Source organism: Gorilla gorilla, chromosome 1 (genome assembly GCF_029281585.2).
Source record: "Gorilla gorilla gorilla isolate KB3781 chromosome 1, NHGRI_mGorGor1-v2.1_pri, whole genome shotgun sequence".
Classification (NCBI taxonomy): domain Eukaryota; kingdom Metazoa; phylum Chordata; class Mammalia; order Primates; family Hominidae; genus Gorilla; species Gorilla gorilla.
Window position 1 is genome coordinate 85,170,475 of NC_073224.2, and position 18,580 is coordinate 85,189,054.

Genomic DNA, 18,580 nt, shown 5'->3' on the forward strand with positions numbered 1-18,580 from the left:
AGGATTACAGGCGTGAGCCATTGCTCCCGGCTGTATAATGTACTTTTTTTTTTGTATTTTTAGTAGAGATGGGGTTTCACCATGTTGCCCAGGCTGGTCTCGTACTCCTGAGCTCAGGCAATTCACCCGCCTCGGCCTCCCAAAGTGCTAGGATTACAGGCATGAGCCACTGCGACTGGCCAGTACTCTTGACCACTATTTTTAATACATGACAAACCCTCTTGCTTCAGATTTTAGGAAATGATTATAAGCTCCAAGAATCATTATTTAGAGAATACTTTATTAGTTTCTGTAATCAAACCCATGTAGATAAGACCTTACATATTTAATACAGTGTGTTACCCCTGTACAAATGGAAAAAAATTAAGTTTAACATTTCTAGACCAATATGGCTGTTAATTTCTGTACAATGCCAACTCAACACAGTAAACTGGGATACTTTTTCCAAAGTTGACAGCACAGCTAAAGTTTCCAAAAATTCAAATTATATATATATATGTATATATATATATATATATTTATATAAAAAGACCAATAGCAGTATGTTATGCATCAATAGCAGCAACAGCTTTTCCAGGTTCTGCAGTCATCTGAATAAAATTATAGAGACATCCAGCACACTCCATTTAAAAAAAAGGGGTGGGAGGGAAAGGTGAAAAACAAAACCTCAGAAAATTGCAAAGTTCTGTTACTGTTGTGGTACCTGGCACCATTTTTTAAAATTAGCTTCTGAATCATCATCTGGAAAGAAAACATTCTAGAATAACATCATTAAAAACAGCTCTGATAAAGCACGGTCACTACTACGTATCATAAAGCAGGTACAAGATATTTTACATTCACAGAGGTATGATACAGTACTGTCCTATATCTATAATACTAGAGGATACGATTAAAAAGGCATTATTTGAGACTTGATTCTACTTTTCCAGCAGAGGGCCCAAAGGATGGCATGACACAGCTCTGTAAAGAAATGCACCTTCTTAGGATTTCCTTTAATTAGTGGCACAGTTCTAGGTACTCACTGTTCTTCATAAACACCAGCTAAAAACTGGTATAAAAAAAAAAAGAAAGAAAAAAACCCCCAAATCATGGGATTCATACAAAGATGACTGAGTGGGGGCAAGGAAGACTCAACCTAACCAGCATTTTACCAAATCTGTCATGTTTGAATAGTGAGAGCTCCATGGAAGAAAGGAGATGCTAAGTAGCGCTTCAAAGCTTCAGACCACAACCAAAACACAGCACCATTTCAAACAGAAGCAGTAGCTAAACACTGCTCACTTTGATATGGTTCAAGGATGCTGACATCAATGTTTATCTGCTCATTCATCCAGGAAGAAGGGGAGATCAGTTACTACTGTACTTTGATTGTGTTCAACTCAATCACCATGTTATAAAAATAGCAAGCTGCCATAATAAAAAATAAGGCTCCTCTATCCAGCACCAGTTATCTTCAGTTCTTCACCTCCAAGCCTACAAATGCCATAACCATATCCAAAGAACGTAAGGGAGCAAAAAAACCGCATCCGATGTAGTAGCTGGGACCATCACACTGTTCAGGCTGAGCTATTCCTCTGCTGTGTTATTTTCCTTATATTTTTGGTGTTTCATCTAATCATAAGAATTTTTAGGTCTAAATTATATGCACTCAAAAAAATGGGTGCATATATTTATATATAAATTCTGACTGAAGATGCATGGCCATCAACCGAGCACGTTATATAGTAGGTACAAGCTTGCAAAGCCTCGTTTTTACTGGTACAGCAGCTGTGTGTCAGTGTAAATTGCTCCTATGTCCCTTGTACATCTCCAAGCTCTGAACAGGATAATGTCACAGGCCATTTTTCCCCTTTGGCTGCCAGCATTATCTGACTTAATTCTCCATGTTTTCCCTCCCCCCTCCCAATCCCCTGCAATAAACCATAGCCTTTAAGATTTTGTTTCTTCGGTTTTGATCGCCTGAGGTTTGATTGGTCCAGTTCTAACAGGTTTGGTGGCTATGGAGGGTGCAGGGGGTGGCTTTTCTTCTACTTTTTCCTGACAGACCCCAGGAGGGTCGGTCAGTGTTTCAGGAGGTTTACTTGAATCACTGTCCACTTTCTGGGCTTTGCCTCCTCCTATCTGTTTGCTCTGTTGCTGTTCAGAGAAGAACCGTTGCGTGGACTGAAGAACCTCTGCTCTCTGCTTTGCCTTAAAAAATGAGAAAGAACAACTGAAAATACTGCAGCATTACCAAAGCCTGTCAAATCAATCTTGGTTCAAATTCTTTTACCAATCACAAATCAGTTTTCCCCACACTGGTTTGGCCAAAGCCAAAAGTACCTCATTGATCTTTGAGCTTTTAATGCATAGATTTCTTCCTATTTTTGAAATATTTCATGTGATTTAAAAAAAAAAACAAAAAACCACAGGACCACCTCCCACCACCTTTTCAAGGTCTGCCCTCTCATATTAAATTTTATTTAGGGAACCTGCTTGCAAATCTGAAAACATACATGTAACACTTAAAACTTCTAGTTATCAATATGTGGTCTACAATAAAATGAAAAGGAAGCACTTATATTGTGGCATTACCAACACCTAGGACCAAATGTCTTGTGGCTGAGTCCTCTTCCCACAGCTCTCTTCTGCAGGGGAAGAGCATCAGAAATTAGTAACTACGACTTCACTTGATCACTAAGTTCTGATAGCTCCTACCACATTCTGAGCTGGTAAATAATTTCTTAGTTTTGACTATGTGCCCCCAAAAATATACTTACGTCAAATCTGTAAATTTTACCACTGTAACATTCACAATTAAAACTTAAGTTTCCATCCTTCTTGCATATTAAAAAAATGCTTTATGTTCTACAGGTAACCTGTACTATCCAAAGATCTGAAGCAATTTTCAAGAAGCTTGTACCCTCTCCCACCCCATTACTACTATTAAGCTCTAATGTTATTTCCAACATGGGAATATGTGAAAATCAAGAGCCAAGGAGCCAGGAGTAGAACTGGAATCCAAGGCCAAATAACTTCCTAAGATTTTTACTCACACTGGTATTTCTAATTATAACAAACAGATGGAAATCCTAGGCATACAGCCTTAATAAAAGTAGATAATTATTTAATAAAAGCTTTGCTGCTGGGTAGTCTTTAAATTTGATTACTCAGGATCAGAAACACTAGGGATGTCGACCCAAAAAGAAACTTTAATCAATCAATCAAATTTTCTAATAGGATTATCATAAACATGTTTCTAATTCAGAGTAAAGCATTACTATGCACATTTCCCTGTTTGAAAGCAGTAAGCTTTTCTTTGTTCTAGTCTGATCTGATGACATATGTAGTGACAAAACAGGCAAAAATTACTAAGATCCCTGAAAGTCAAGCCTAAAGTAAATATAGAAATAAACGGATTCAACTGGCTGTACTGGCAGACATGTAAGGTTTATGCTACAAAACTGTCCCCACACAGACTCCTAAAGGCACTCTTTCTGCATTAGCAAACCTCATGTTTATCAGTGCCTTTCATCATGAAGGATCCCAAAGTGCTTTTCTGAGTTCTTCATCTATAACTGCACAATCCACTGTGGAATACAACCACCTCATGTGGTAGGCCAAAAAGGGTATGAAAACAGTTTGAGAAGAAAACTGTACTTTGATGGCTCATAATGGAAAAAAGTACTAAGATAGGTAACACATCTTACCCATTCCAGAGTTTTCATATAACCATGATTTACATTTTAAGCTGCTGGGAGGAGGAGAGTCAGGGGAAAGGGGGGAAGAAAATATATATTAAAAAAAAAAAGAAAGAAAGAAAATGGGGAAGTCTATAATAATTCATATTACTTCTTTGCTATTCCAAAAAAAAGTTTGCATCTAAACTCAGATCTCCCTCAAATATTTATTTGATAACAATTCATTTGGCCGCAGTTTAAGACATTAATTCATTTCCTGACTACAGTTGCAAAAAAAAAGAAAAAGAAAAAGAAACAAAAAGAAAAAAAAGATGAAAGGAATGGGAATGGGGGAAAAAAAAAGAAAAAAAAAGGGGAATGAATAAAAGTAGTTAGCTTGGTTAAGTCTGCTAAGACAATGAATGCCTGGATATACAGTTATGGGTCCAGAGGCATTTTAAGACATGGTTCAGAGACAGATTCTTGATCTGTTGGCTGTTAACACTGTACTAACCTTCATGTCTTGTTCAGCCTTCAACGCAGCCTGGGCCTGATTACCTCTGACTCCAGATAGTGATCCACAAGGACCCCTGGCTACATGTGGCAAACGAGCATGGCTCATGAGGCCTGTGGTCAGCGGAGGAGGCATCTGACTGGCCAGTGCCATTGGTGGCCTCTGAACAGGCGCTGGGAAGGTGTTAGTATGTGGGGCTCTTACCAATGGAGGGACCAGGTTAGGCTGAGAGAGAATCTGAGTGAAAAAAACAAAACATACAACATTGAACTGTTAAAAAAAAAAAAAAAAAAAAGAACTGCCAACTAGACCAGGTTGGCTCATCCCAGAGTAAATCTGTGCCCATCCTACCAGTGAAAGGAAGTGTACAGATTGTGCCATTCCATTATCAAGGACAAGGAATAAACAGGCCATGCTTGGAGGGTTTAACAGAAAAATTAGGCAAAGCATGCTATGGCACTTCAGTTGGTCCTAGCATCTCAGTTGTAAATTCTGAAGGCGGGATAGAAAGACTTTTAATTAGGCTATCTTTTCAAAAGGTAGTTGCAGAAAAGACACACACCTGTAACAAATGTAATCTGAAGATAAACAAAATCAATACTAATTCAACAAATATGAATTTCTCAGGAACCAGTTCTAGTTTGTGAGAGTTCTTAGTCCTTTTATACGATCAGCAAGGGGAAGAGAAGCCAACATTTTTTACATATATTAAAACATCTTTTTGGAAATTTTATCTCAATTGCACATAAATATCTTAACAACAACAAAAAACAACTTTAAACCTAGAAAACTTCAAGCACTGGGACCCTTCGCTGAAAAGTCAACTCCTTAAAAAAAGTTAAAAGGAAAAGGACTCATTATCAGAGCTGTGTGGGGAATCTTTTAACTATTTCTCTTGTCTGCTTTAGAACTAAACAATTACCATGTCTGGCTATAAATCGCAGACTATCTTTATAAAATAAATTTATTGTTAAATTCAGAAACTATTTTTTATTAAAAACTGTACTTCTTAACTGGTTAACATAAGGCAAGATCATAATTTATCAGATTAGCAACTATTTTTAAGTAAATAATACTCATTTCTTAATTATGTCTGCCCACCTGGGGTGCAAACTGTGTAGGAAATGGTTGTGTCATTCTCACAGTGGCAGGGGCTGACTGGAACTGCTTCTGGTAGACAATGCTGTTCATTTTGCTGGACTGGCTGTTTGGACTCGTAGAAGTAGCCCTTGGAAAGAAGCCATTACTAGTCAGTATAGTAATACCAAGTAAATAATGCTGTTAGATTTTTGCAAACCCCGTTCTTGGTATTTTCATCATACTTGGTAGTTGGTAAAAATTCACTATGATGATTACCAAAACATTCTGGTAGAAGAGAGACATTGGAGGAGCAGAGGTAAGAAAGGATACCAGTTACCAGTTAGACTGGCTGGTTCGAGACCAGCTTGGACAATATTTTTTTAAAAATTAGCCAGGTGTGGTGGCACGTGTATGTAGTCCCAGCTACTCAGGAGGCTGAGGCAGGAGGATTGCTTGAGCCCAGGTGTTTGAGGTTGCAGTGAGCTATAATCATGGCACTGCACTCTAGTCTGGGTAACAGTGTGAGACTCTGTCTCGAAAAAAATAAAAGAAAAAAAGATTTGCTCTGTAACAAAATAATTTACTTAAAATATAGCACAATAAACACATTTTAAATAATTTAAAAGCTTAACATTTTAGACAAAACTATCAAAAAGAATGTCTTAATAATTCCTTTTCTGCTTGGAAAAGGGATTATGTCACACAGGACTGATAAGTATTTAACAAATAGTGACCAAATTGGAATTTCATAAGCAAATTTAAATGCCCATTTTACCGGAAGGGACTAGATGTTGGTGTGGTGCTTCTACCAGCGATTGGAGGTGTGCCTGGTTTTATATCAATGCCACTTCCAAAGGCTTTTAGTTCCATTTCAGACATCTGAGGAAAAGCATAAAATAAACTTAACATTTCTTTAATTCCATAAGCTAAGTGCTGTGTTTACATGTCCTATACGTGAAGACGTAATCTAGGAAAGGGCAAAGAACCTTAGAACAAAACTCCTATAGTTAGGCTTCAAGTATTATGGAATTACCAGACCAAACAGACTTATAATTAAATAAGCCCAAGAGACACTATAAATCCAATTCTTCCAATAAATTTGTGAATTCTTTGTTATTAGGTAAAAACTAGATGGGGCCAAACACATTAAAAGTAAATAGATAAAATGTAAATATACTGGGGTTTGAGATTTTTGCAGGGTGGTAAAAACTGACGCATTTTAGTTTTTTAGATAACACAGATGCATATATCTGAACACACTACCTTAAATTCTCAAATAACCTGTGCAAATGTCTCTTTACTTACTTTTCCTGTGGTTGCAATCATGCTATGCTGTGTTCCAGCAGGAATTAATCCTCTGAAAGGCTGGCTTACTTGTGCAGGACGACTCAGACTCTGAGCCTGTGCTTGGGGAGTGGTATGCTGTAATGGGGGCTGAAGAGTCTGAGGCAAAGCAATTAGAGGTTGCCCTGTAGATCCAAAATTAGGCAAGGAAAGCTGGGATGCTGGTAAAGGTACTGTAACCTAGAAAATAAGTAAAGAGAAACTGAAGCAATTTGTTTTTGTTTACTACAGACATATCCATACAACTATACACAACTCTTCAAATACTTTTGAGTAAGATTTAAAACAGAACACATCGGCCAGGTGCAGTGGCTCATGCCTGTAATCCCAGCACTTTGGAAGGCCAAGGCGGGCAGATCACGAGGTCAAGAGATCGAGACCATCCTGGCCAACATGGTGAAACCCCGTCTCTTCACCCCGTGGGGTGAAACCCACGCCCCAAGACACCTCATTATGTATATGCAAACACAAAAAAAAAAAAACCAATCTGAAATCCGAGACACTTCTGGTCCCAAGCATTTCGGTAAGAGACACTCAACCCTCAACCGTATCTCCATTCTTCTATTAAAGGTACAACATAGTTTAGTTAATGCTACTTGTAGTGAAGAAAATAGAAACTGAAAGAATTAGGACTATCTTTGAATTTATCCACAGGACATGTCAAATAATCACAAAATAAATAAGGACACAATATAAGTAGTATTCACAAGTTTCCAAACAGATATTTTACATAATACTTTCAAGGCTGGTCAAAATGAGCTATGAGAAGAACAAGAATCTCTCAGTTTTCACATAAACACTATATTTAATCTGAATGTCAATAAGATATGCATGAATTATCACTCCCTAAAATAGCAAACAACAACAGTTATAAGAAAATGACTAATGACTTGTTCCCCCACCAGCCCTCCATCACTTTTAAAGAATAAGCTAATGAAATTATTAGAGGAGATAGTTTTAAACGCACCATATACTTTTCACTGAAAATTATTATTGCATTCATACACTTAAGATAAGTGTTTGTCATTTATACGCGATCACAGTCTGGCACACTGTTGTATGTATGCTAACCTGCCAGATGGTCTTTGGGAGGCTTCTCCCTAGCACTAATGGGTAAACCACCTGTATCACACTTAATGTAACTATATTCTGGACAATGGTTTTCAAGGTTTCATTTTCATTGAATCCTTTGTTAAAATAGAATAAATAATTACATGGAAACCTAAGTTTTTTTTTCCCCCTTAATTAAAAACAAAAACAAAAACAAAAAGCAACCAGGTGTGGTGGCTCAAGCCTGTAATCCCAACACTTTGGAAGGCCGAGGCAGGCAGATCGCTTGAAACCAGTAGTTCAAGATCAGCCTGGGGCAACATGGCAAAACCCTGTCTCTACAAAAAATACGAAGAAAAATTAGCCAGGCATAATGGCGTGAGCCTGTAGTCCCAGCTACACAGGAGGCTGAGGTGCGAGGATCACTTGAGCCTGGGAGGTTGGGCTGCAATGAGCCATGATCACACCACTGCACTCTGGCCTAGGTGACAGAAAAAAACAAAACAAAAACCCCCAAACCAACAAAAAACCTGGAAGATATAAAAAAACAGGAATGACTGAAGTAGGGGGTGATGGTGGTGAGAAGAGGGGTGTCATGAGCCTGAAACCCCTTCTACGTGGACCCAATGGAATTCTTCAGGACATCTCAGTGAACAGTTTAAAAACCATCCTCCATCTTGCATCTTGGTTCAATTTAAATTCCCAAACAATAACAAAAGCAATAAAAATAATAAAGAAAATTGAGGAAATTTACCATGCCATAGTTTACCTGCTGGAGAGCACTTGGTGACTGGGCAGTGTTATAAAAATTTGTCTGACCAGGCTGTTGTACTTGTCCAGAATAAAGATTTGAGGCCTGGGTAAGATTTGCTCTGGCCTAGAAAAAATTTTTTAAGAAAACATGAGTAAGACTGAAAAAAATTTCAAATTCAGAGGTGGAGATTATGACTTCAAAGCAATGTCTAGCAATTTTTAGTATTAGATAAATGAAAGGACTTTGTTTTTTTCATTGCATCTTTTAACATGTTTTCTTTTAAAAATGTTTCCTTAAAATGATCTGTGGCATAGGAATACAATGAGGGTGCATTGCTCTAGTCCCCTGACTTACCTGGAGAAGATGTGTGTCAATCAGCTGGGAACCTCCTAGTCCTGATGCCTGCCCCAGTTGATGTTCATACAATATAGGAATGGGCTGAGTATTTGATGTTTGCTGAAAGGCAAGACCGGATTGTGCCTTGGCAAGTTCTTGGTGTTGCACAGTTGGAAAGTTGTGAATAGCAGTACCAGAAAGGACCACAGATGGCTGGGATAAACTGCTTTGCATAAAAGCTGGCTGAGATCTACATAAGGATTAAAGAGAAAATATTGTTAGAAGTTAATTTCATCTGGAATCTGAAAACCTTAAGAATGCAAATCCCAAATGACCCAATACAATCATGTGCTGCATGACATTTTAGTTAACAGACCACATATATATTGATGGTCCCATAAGATCATAAGGAAGCTGAAAAATTCCTATCACCTAGTGACATCATAGCTGTTCTAATATCATACAACATATGACTCAAGTGTTTTTGCTGGTGCTAGTATTAAATATAAACAAACCTACTACACTGACAGTCATAACAATTCAGTACATACAGTTACATACAGTACATAATATCTGATACTGATAAAAAGAATTATGTTACTAGTTTATGTATTTACTATACATTTTCTGGTTATTTTAGAGTGTACTCTTTTTACTTAAAACATATAAAACAGCCTCAGGTAGATCCTTTAGCGGGTATTCCAGAAGAAGGCATTGTTATCATAGGACATGACAGCTCTGTATGTGTTACTGCCCCTGAAGACCTCCCAGTGGGACAGGATATGGAGGTAGATGAAAGTATATTGATGATCCTAGCCCTGAGTAGGCCTAGCCTAATGTGTGTGTTTGCATCTTAGTTTTTAACAAGAGTTTAAAAAGTTAAAAAAAAATTAAAAAATTAAAAAACAGAAAAACGTTACAAAAGAAAAGGCCAGACATGGTGTTCATGCTCATAATCCCAGCACTTTGGGAGGCTGAGGTGAAAGGGCTGCTTGAGGCCAGGAATTTGAGACCAGCCTGGGCAAGAGAACAAGACATCATCTCTACAAAAAAATAAAAAATTAGGTGGGCATGGTAGCAAGTGCCTGTAGTCCTACCTACTTGGGAAGCTGAGGCTGGACAATGCCTTGAGCTCAGGAGTTCGAGGTAGTGAGCTGTATGTGCCACTGCACTCCAGCCTGGGTGACACAGACCTTGTCTCAAAAAACAAACAAAAAAAGAATTACTTCTGTGCAGATGTACAATGTGTTTGTGTTGTAAGCTAAATGTTATTATAAGAGTCAAAAAATTATAGTAAGTTGAGGTTAATTTATTATTGAAGAAAATTTTTTTTTTTTTTTTTTTTTTACAAATTTAGTGTACCCACAGTGTAGTATAGAGTCCACAGTAGTGTACAGTAATATCACTCGCCACTCACTCACTGACTCACCTACAGCAACTGCCAGTCCTGCAAGCTCCATTCATGGTTAAGTGCTCTATACATGGTACGTACCATTTTTAATCTTGTATGCTATATTTTTATTGTACCTTTTCTGTTTAGATTGTTTAGATTTCTATGTTTAGACACAAATATTTACCACTGTGTTACAACTGCCTACAGTATTAAGTACAATAAAATGCTGCACGGGTTTATAGCCTAATTAGACACAATAGGCTGTACTCTACAGCCTAGGTGTATAGCTGCAGGCTATGCCACCTAGGTTCCTGTAAGTACACTCTATGATGTTTGAAAAAGGATGCATACTTCAGAATGTCTCCCTATCACTGATACTTGGATGTACTCTAATTAGCTCAGAAATCAAGAAAAGAGGCAGAGAATACAGACTGTGTCTAAAGCAACTTGTTTCAAGATTTAAAGCCCTGTATACAAGGAAGCTTCACATGTAAAAGTTCTGTGAAAAGGCCTGTTCTCTCTAAGAAGTGGATTGCTCTTTCCTTTTGAACAGTGAGAATAATTCTTTTTGTGTTCACTACAAAGTTCAGAACAAAATCTCTTTTTCTCTTTGGCAACATTCTAATTTATAGCACCAATAGCCCCAACTTTTCTTATTTGTATTTCATTACTTCCCCACATATATTTTTAATATAAATGGCCTAGCCTCAAGATCTCCATGGAATAAAGCACAGACGTAGCTCACGTCAGAGTAACCCACGAAGATTAAGTAAGCAAACAAACAAACAAGAACATAAACCAAAACCAAACCAAGCCAAAACACACCCCCCAAAACAAAACCACAATATGCCAGAATCTAACTCCAGACTTCCCTATCATCTCTGAGATGGATGCCTCCAGTCTACACTTTTAAGATGCAGAGATAAAGAATAAGCACCTAAATCAAAAGTAGTGGGTTAAAGAACATTATGCTTTGTTGCTTTGTTAAAACTGACCTATGTGGCAGGAACAAAAGCCACTAAGAAAGAATGCTAGTCTAGGATCATAGCGGTCTTTACAATACCTACTTACAATTTATGTTTCAAACACGAGGTAAGAAAACATGAATATACTGCTATAAACTATCCTGTCTTTGCAGAAACCAATTCAGAGATTCCCCAATAAACACTATGCTGATTAGGTTAAGGAACAAGCAAGGAATGTTTAGGCATAAAATAACTGCTTTCAAAATCTAAACCTGTACTTTCCAATGTGGTAGCCAAGTGCCACAATTATATATGTGTCTTTCATTTTATTTCTATTGACCACGTCTGGTCTTAAAAAGTATATCTTCCAAGACAATTAGTGAAATGGGGATTACAAATATAGTACATTGCTACTCCACCTCCCACGGCCTGTGGAAGACATTACTAATTAATCACTGTACTCCTTTTCACAGTACTGAAAAGCGGTTGCAAACTTTTCAACAGTGTTTCAAGCAGCCAATATAATTTAAAAGGAGACTGGCTTGTGAGATTAAATCTAGCTGCTATTCCTGTGTCAGAAATTTTCAAGTTTTATTTTTAATATAAATTCCAAGATAATCCCAAATTCAATACAAGACTTCCTTTAGCTTCTAGTTGGGGCTTCTAATGGGAGAAAATAACGAAATTAAATGAGAGTAAGATGAGGAGGGAAGACCTACAACAGCTATATAAGTAATGATACAGGTGTCTTAAATTTTACTAAAGCATCTTTAATCAAAAGGTAAAAATAAAAGCCACATTTATGAGGTTTACTAATGACTAGGCTCTCTGTTAAGAAAGTTTCCTTAGCTGAACCTGGCTTCTCTAGGAGTATCATTATGGTAATATAAAACATACTGTATTAACTGATGACAGGTTTAATCTATAAAGTATAGAAATTCTATCTGAACCCACTTCTGAAAACAAATTCCTAAAAACAGATGCACAGCCTTCCTAAACTAAGTGTCCTGAATGTAACTTATTTTTCTTTATGATGATTTAAGGCCACCATCATGAGTATGGATGACAGCTATGCCATGATGCACTGCTCCTACTATCTGACTCTTACTCACTCTTCTGCCCTCATTAAACTGGAAACCAGAGGCACTGAGGGTCTGTCACTTTATGTATAACCTCAGGTTAAAACAAAACAAAACAAAAAAAGCCTCGCCCTCTTCAAGTCCTAACATCCACATGTTAAATGAGGGTGACTTATCTTAGGTGGTTGTGTGAAGACTAAATTTAGTTAATGTATGTGAAAGGCTGAATATCTATCATATATAAGGAAAGTTCAATAAAAATCAGTTTTCATTATTTCCCTAGTTGCAAAGGTAACTTACAGTGCATCTGAGTGAATTTTTGGAAAAAATGCTTTCTTCACTACACAGCATATTTATCACCATTACTTCCATGCTTTGATATTTACCCCTCTCTGTTCTGTTATATTCCACCCTGCCCTGCACCCCCTAACATAATGTAGTTAACTGCCATGCCTCAGCTCGTACATAGAGGAGATTCAGATTTATAGTTTTTGGTAGCCAGATGGCACACATACTTTTAGGTTCTTTAGCAGCTATTTTCTATAATTTCTAACAGTTTTGGGGTTGCTGTTGTTCACTACTTCAAGAGGTTTTGAAACCTGACATTCTTTAATAAGATATGGTTGAAATTACCAGAGGCTGAAGTTCATGACATATAATCAACATGCTCAATTAGCCAATGTAGTTTATAGCAGAGTCATCCTAGGTTTTTTTGGGAAGAAACAGTATGGATTATGGCAAGGAGGATCAGCAGTTACAATGTTTTCAACATCATTACAAACATAACTTTTAAAGCATTTACCTATATGGTTGAAGTGAGGAGCTGAACAATTCCTGAGCCTGGGAAACAGCAGGGCCAGCCCCCAAACTCAGCTGGGCTTGATGCTGCCCTTGCAGTGGTGCATAAATAGGGATTGGAATCTGCTGAACTGAAGTTGGCTGCAATGCATTGAGAAAGTATGTAAACATATATATCAACATCATACAGATAAATCATTAACACTGGAATATAAAAATGAGACATGAAAAGAGTAAGATTAATACTATATATCAGCTCCATTTTAAAACAAAACTGAATGTAAACATCTAAATTTCCCTTTCAACCCACTACTTATTCTACATTATTACTATTAAGCTTTGGTAAATTTGGGGAAAATTTTAAATTTTGCTTATAGAATATCAAGCTAATCGTGGGTGGCTTGTAATTTCAGAGTCTATTATTTATGTTCCAAGATAACTATTATAACCACAGAAATGCGAAGGAACAAATACAGGATGGAAGAAGTCTTTGACATTACCTGAGAGAGACCTGGTTGGAAACCCTGTTGTTGAGCCAAGGATGGTGGAGCCAATCGTGCATGCTGGGTATTGAATAAATGACTTGTGTCCATATAGAAGGCTGGGATTTGAGCTGTAGACCATCAGGATAAACAAGCAGTAGTAAGTGTCCTAATTTCAGAATTTTCCGAACAGTAAATAAAAACCAAGTTTTGTAGCAGATTCCAAATTAAGTGCACCCTCTGAAAATACAGCCATGGAAAAACTAAAAACGTGACAAGATGCAAATGTGAAAAGATGGAAAACTTCTAGTAGACAGGTACACACAAACATTAACTAGTACTTGTGAAGGCATGAAAAAAAAAATTATATACCGCCAATGGGGTATAGATACGCAGATTTTGTCAGTGGTAAAATTTCACATAATCTACTAAAATTGAAAATGAATCTACCCATTGAACCAGCAATTCTACTCCAATTTTAAACCTACCTACTAGAATCTAGCAAAACATTTAGAGGATTGACATTTAATTTTAAAAGTTTGGTATAAATTTTAAACACATTTCTATGTATGATACATAATATTTTGTGACCTGCTGGGTTTTTTGTTTTTGTTTTTTTTTTTAAAACAGTCTCGCTTTGTCACCCAGGCTGAAGTGCAGTGGCACGATTGATCCCAGCTCACTGCAACCTCCACCTCCTGGGTTCAAGTGATTCTTGTGCCTCAGCCACCTGAGCAGCTGAGTGTGCGCCACCACGCCCAACCAATTTTTGTATTTTTAGTAGAGACGTGGTTTCACCATGTTGGCCAGGTGGGTCTTGAACTGCTGGCCTCAACTGATCTGCCCGCCTCAGCCTCCCAAAGTGCTGGGATTACAGGCGTGAGCCACGGTGCCTAGCTGACTCGCTGTTTTTATATAGTAGTATGTTCTGCAGAACTCCACATATTATTACGAGGAGACAGGTCCTCACTCCGCCAGGCTGGAGTGCAGTGGCATGATTATCACCTGGGTTCAAATGATTCTCTCACCTCAGCCTCCCAAGTAGCTGGAATTAGAGGCATGTGCCACCACATCCAGCTAATGTTTAAAATTTTTTGTAGAGATGGGTCTCACTATGTTGCTCAGGTTGGTCTTGAACTCCTAGGGTCAAGCAATCCTTCTGCCTTGGCCTCTCAAAGTGCTGGGATTATAGGTATGAGCCACCACACCCAGCCTATATATTGTTTTTAACTTGTCATTATTAGAAATAATACTGCAATGAATACCCTTACTTAATCTCTAATAGCTTAAGTGTATCCATATGAGATTCCTAGTTATGAAACTGTTACTACAGTAAGTATGTACACTTATATTTTCCAAGACACTTTTAAAAAGAATTATGCCAATTTAGGCTGGGTGAGGTGGCTCATGCCTATAATTCCAGCACTTTGGGAGGCTGAGGCAGGAGGATCACTTGAGCTCAGGAGTTCGAGGCCAGCCTGAGCAACACAGTAAAACCCGTCTCTACCAAAAATGCAAAAAAAAAAAAAAAAGAAAAATTAGCTGGGTGTGGTGGTGTGCTCCTGTGGTCCCAGCTACTTGGGAGGCTAAGGTGACAGGATCACTTGAACCTGGGAGGTGGAGGTGGCAGTGAGCCAAGACCGTGTCACTGCAATCCAGCCTGGGCAACAGAGCCAGACACCATCTCAAAAAAAAAAAAAAAAAAAAAAAAAAAAAAAAATTCTGTGAATTTAAATATTTACAGCATTGTACTTTAAGAGCCTTATGCTTAGCTGAAAGAGTAAGAAGAGACAAAAATAAGCATTTTAGTAAGTCTTCATTTTCTAAATTCCTTATATTCAAGCCTAAAAACATTACCTGCTGCAGACTGAGACACATAAACTTGCGGACTCTGTTGTTGCTGGGCAATAAGGGAAGGCATACAGCTTAACTGTGAAAAATGACTTGCAGAAGGCAGGCTGCTTGTCTGTAACTGCTGAGGTTTCACTTTGCAAATATTTGGAGGGTCCGATGTGGTTGTAGATTTTGTGCTCAAAGAAGAGGTAGTGTATGTACCAGCTCCTATATTTGGGGAAGCAAATAAAGGGGAAAATAGAACATATTTAAAAGTGTTGCTATAGTTCACAGTACCAACCAGAAACTGCAAAATTAATGTTTCTACCCATCACGTACTTATATACTGCTTCAGGCCAAAAGTAGATGAGGTAGCTTATAAAAGAAAACAGTAATTATCACCAAATGTAAATATGACTAGAAAATATGGAACAATAAACAATAGAAAATTAAAACAAGAAAGAAACAAAACACAAAATTAATAAAATGAGGCTGAGAGCCTATGTAACTGTTATAGTTTAGCCAGAAATGATTTGTTTTTTAATCATCACAAAGAATAGGATATATAATCAAGAGCTTCATTCACTTATGACCACAGATATAAGGACACAAAAGAGAAAAGTGCTATACCTTAGAAATAATTATGAATATACATGGGCCTTGAAAGATCTCAACTGGTCCTAAAATGTCACATAAACTTAAGGCTGGATTTCTCTCTCCTGCAAAAATTGGCACATGTTGAGGCCAGGAGTATAAGACCAGCCTGGGGAACATTGTAAGATCCTGTCTCTACACAAAATTAAAAAATTAGTTGGGCATGGTGGTGCCTGTAGTCGCAGCTACTTGGGAGGCTGAGATGGAAGGATTGCTTGAACCCAGGAGCTTGAGGCTGCAGTGAACAGTGATGACATCGCCGCACTCCAGCCTGAGCAACAGAGCAAGACATCAATTCTTAAAAAACAAAACAAAAAAAACCACACAACTCCAAAAACAACTAACCAAAAACCAAACAAAAACAAAACAAAACCACCTGGTATGTAGTAATACCTTTAAAACAAATTAAATAAACTACTTAATAAGTAAATAGAATTATAAAACTTAAGTGTTAGGGTTAATTTGTTTTATTGATTAGTGAGCTATTATGACTTTATTACTAGCCCAAAATGTCAATACTGGTATTTGATTAAAAAGTAATGTATAAGTTGTCATTATCTTCAGATGATGTTCCACTTGAGAGTGGACCAAAATTCAAGTGCTTCTATCCTTCTAGTGAATCATATACCAGTAGGATGACTAGGCAATAAGGGCCTTGTTAAAAAAATTATCCTAGTCAAGCATAGTGGAGGAAATCTAGACCTGGGGAAATAAATGGGTTAGTTGGGTTCCAAAGAAAGAACTAGGAACCATTATCTCCAGATCTTCCTACCATACTCTCCTGTTTCCTTTACGTCACCTTCACTAACCACCCCCATCCCAAAGTAGACTGGGGCTCAAGCTAGTCTAGTAAACATAAGTGAAGATGCCTTGGCAAATGAGTGGTGGAGGAATGCTAGGAAGGGTTTTAAAGTGAAAAGAAATATAGTTGGAACACAGTTTGATTTAAAATGTTAATGCAGCGTAGAATCTCGGGAGTTTGTGTTAATATATACTTCTGATTATAGACAATATCAAAATAACTTGTATAAACCTAAGACCAGCTTTTTGGTACCTAAAAATAGCACAGTGGGCTGGAATACTAAAAAGCAATATTGAATGAGAACCAGTCAAACAAAGTAATTTATATCACTGGAAAGGAGCTTCCTACTGCTTTGGAAGCAGATAATACTGAGAAAGCTTGAAATTAAATTTTATTTTTTCAACAGAAGAAACTTGGTTCTACATATGGTAAAAGGAAAAGGGTGTACTTTTCTAGAGTGAAGCATTTTGGAAACATCTGTGTTTCTTTAAGAACCGTAAGGTCTCCAAATAATGAGATAGTTCAATGAAAAGATCACACACTAGTAAAAATTTAAGAAAATCTAAGGAAAAAGAGCAAGAAAAGCACCTTCTAACTTTGGGCACCAAAGGACTCTCCTAAAAAACAAAATAAAACAAAAACCAAACCAAACTAAAGCCAAATCCAATGAATTACATCACTCAAATAGCAGACGCTGAAAATTCTCCATCCCTAAGTCTTTACCAGAAGATACGTTATCCCAACAGGTTTAGGCCAATAGCACCTTCAAATTAGATACAGATTGTCAAACATTTAAAAGAGGTGTGATTCTCTGTTCTTTTTGAGCTGATCTAGTTAGTTGTACATACATAAAAAATGACAATCAAAAGGTGAACTTCCTAGAAAAATTTAGAGGAAAATGACATTTTAAAAAGCAATTACTGGCCACATGTGGTGGCTCATGCCTGTAATCCCAGCACTTTGGGAGGCTGAGGTGGGAAGATTGAATATTACTATTTTGGGAGGGCTAGAGATAGTAAACAAGAAGAGATCATAAAAAATTTTAAATAATGTAAGATATTTAAAGAGACAGAACGAAAAAGTTCTACCTGATAGTGATGTTGTAGGAGTGACCGAAGCAACAGGAATCTGGGGCATGGATGCACTTGAGAACGAATTGTAGTTAGCAGTGCTTGGTCCACTGGCACTACTGCTGACTCCAGTTGCAATTGGAGGTGCTGTGGAAGTTACTGGAGACCCCTTTTCCCTTACATTTGGAGAATTCTCCCATGCTTTGCGTGCAGACTCCATCTGCAATAAAATGGACATTTTACAGTAAAAAAATGATGTTAATACAGCATATACGTATGTATATACATGTATCAGTATTTAAGTGCCAAATATAATCTTTCAAAAACCACACACACACAAAGATATTTAAAGAAAATCTAAGACCCTAAGACCCTAGGGATTTCAGACTTTCCATTTGCCTCTTTATCTTTGCTCCATTACTCAAATTGGGAGTGTGAGAGTGGGGCTTAATTATGTTTCTACAGAGAACTTGTTGATGGTTTTAGAAAACAAGTCAGCGTACTTTAAAGTCACAGCTCCTGTATCATTTAAACATGAGCCCTTATCCCTACCAGTGAATAAGGAAAGGCCTTCCCCACTAAATATCCATTCTCTCCATTCTTTCTTTTTACTCCAATGCTTCTTAAATGGCAAATGGCAGGCATCTTTTGGTTGGCTGCTTCATGCTCACAGTGTTTTAAAAGGCAAGGTAACAAGATAGGTTTTAGGCCTGGGTACAACAGAAATGCTTTTGTTTCACATCCAGATCTCAAGCATTTCATGT

At 37.5% G+C, this 18,580-nt stretch overlaps 1 protein-coding gene across 13 annotated transcripts in view; it reads right to left on the reverse strand.

Annotated features, from left to right (window-relative positions):
- Positions 1-260: 260 nt before the first annotated feature.
- The window catches only part of PRRC2C (proline rich coiled-coil 2C), a 108,261-nt gene continuing 89,941 nt past the window's right edge, over positions 261-18,580 (reverse strand). For 5 of the 13 annotated variants that reach the window (XM_019026585.4, XM_019026588.4, XM_019026598.4 and 2 more), the window contains 11 exons: positions 17,835-18,036; positions 15,315-15,518; positions 13,476-13,588; positions 12,980-13,116; positions 8,759-8,990; positions 8,405-8,527; positions 6,562-6,780; positions 6,032-6,135; positions 5,278-5,404; positions 4,177-4,413; positions 261-2,193 (listed from right to left, as the gene is read on the reverse strand). In XM_019026585.4, the coding sequence (XP_018882130.2) occupies positions 1,933-2,193; positions 4,177-4,413; positions 5,278-5,404; positions 6,032-6,135; positions 6,562-6,780; positions 8,405-8,527; positions 8,759-8,990; positions 12,980-13,116; positions 13,476-13,588; positions 15,315-15,518; positions 17,835-18,036 (1,959 nt within the window). In that variant the 3' untranslated portion in view covers positions 261-1,932. Of the gene's footprint in view, positions 2,194-2,577; positions 2,631-4,176; positions 4,414-5,277; positions 5,405-6,031; positions 6,136-6,561; positions 6,781-8,404; positions 8,528-8,758; positions 8,991-12,979; positions 13,117-13,475; positions 13,589-15,314; positions 15,519-17,834; positions 18,037-18,580 lie in introns of all 13 variants that reach the window. The other 8 variants (XM_019026593.4, XM_019026602.4, XM_019026615.4 and 5 more) reach the window with 6 other exon arrangements.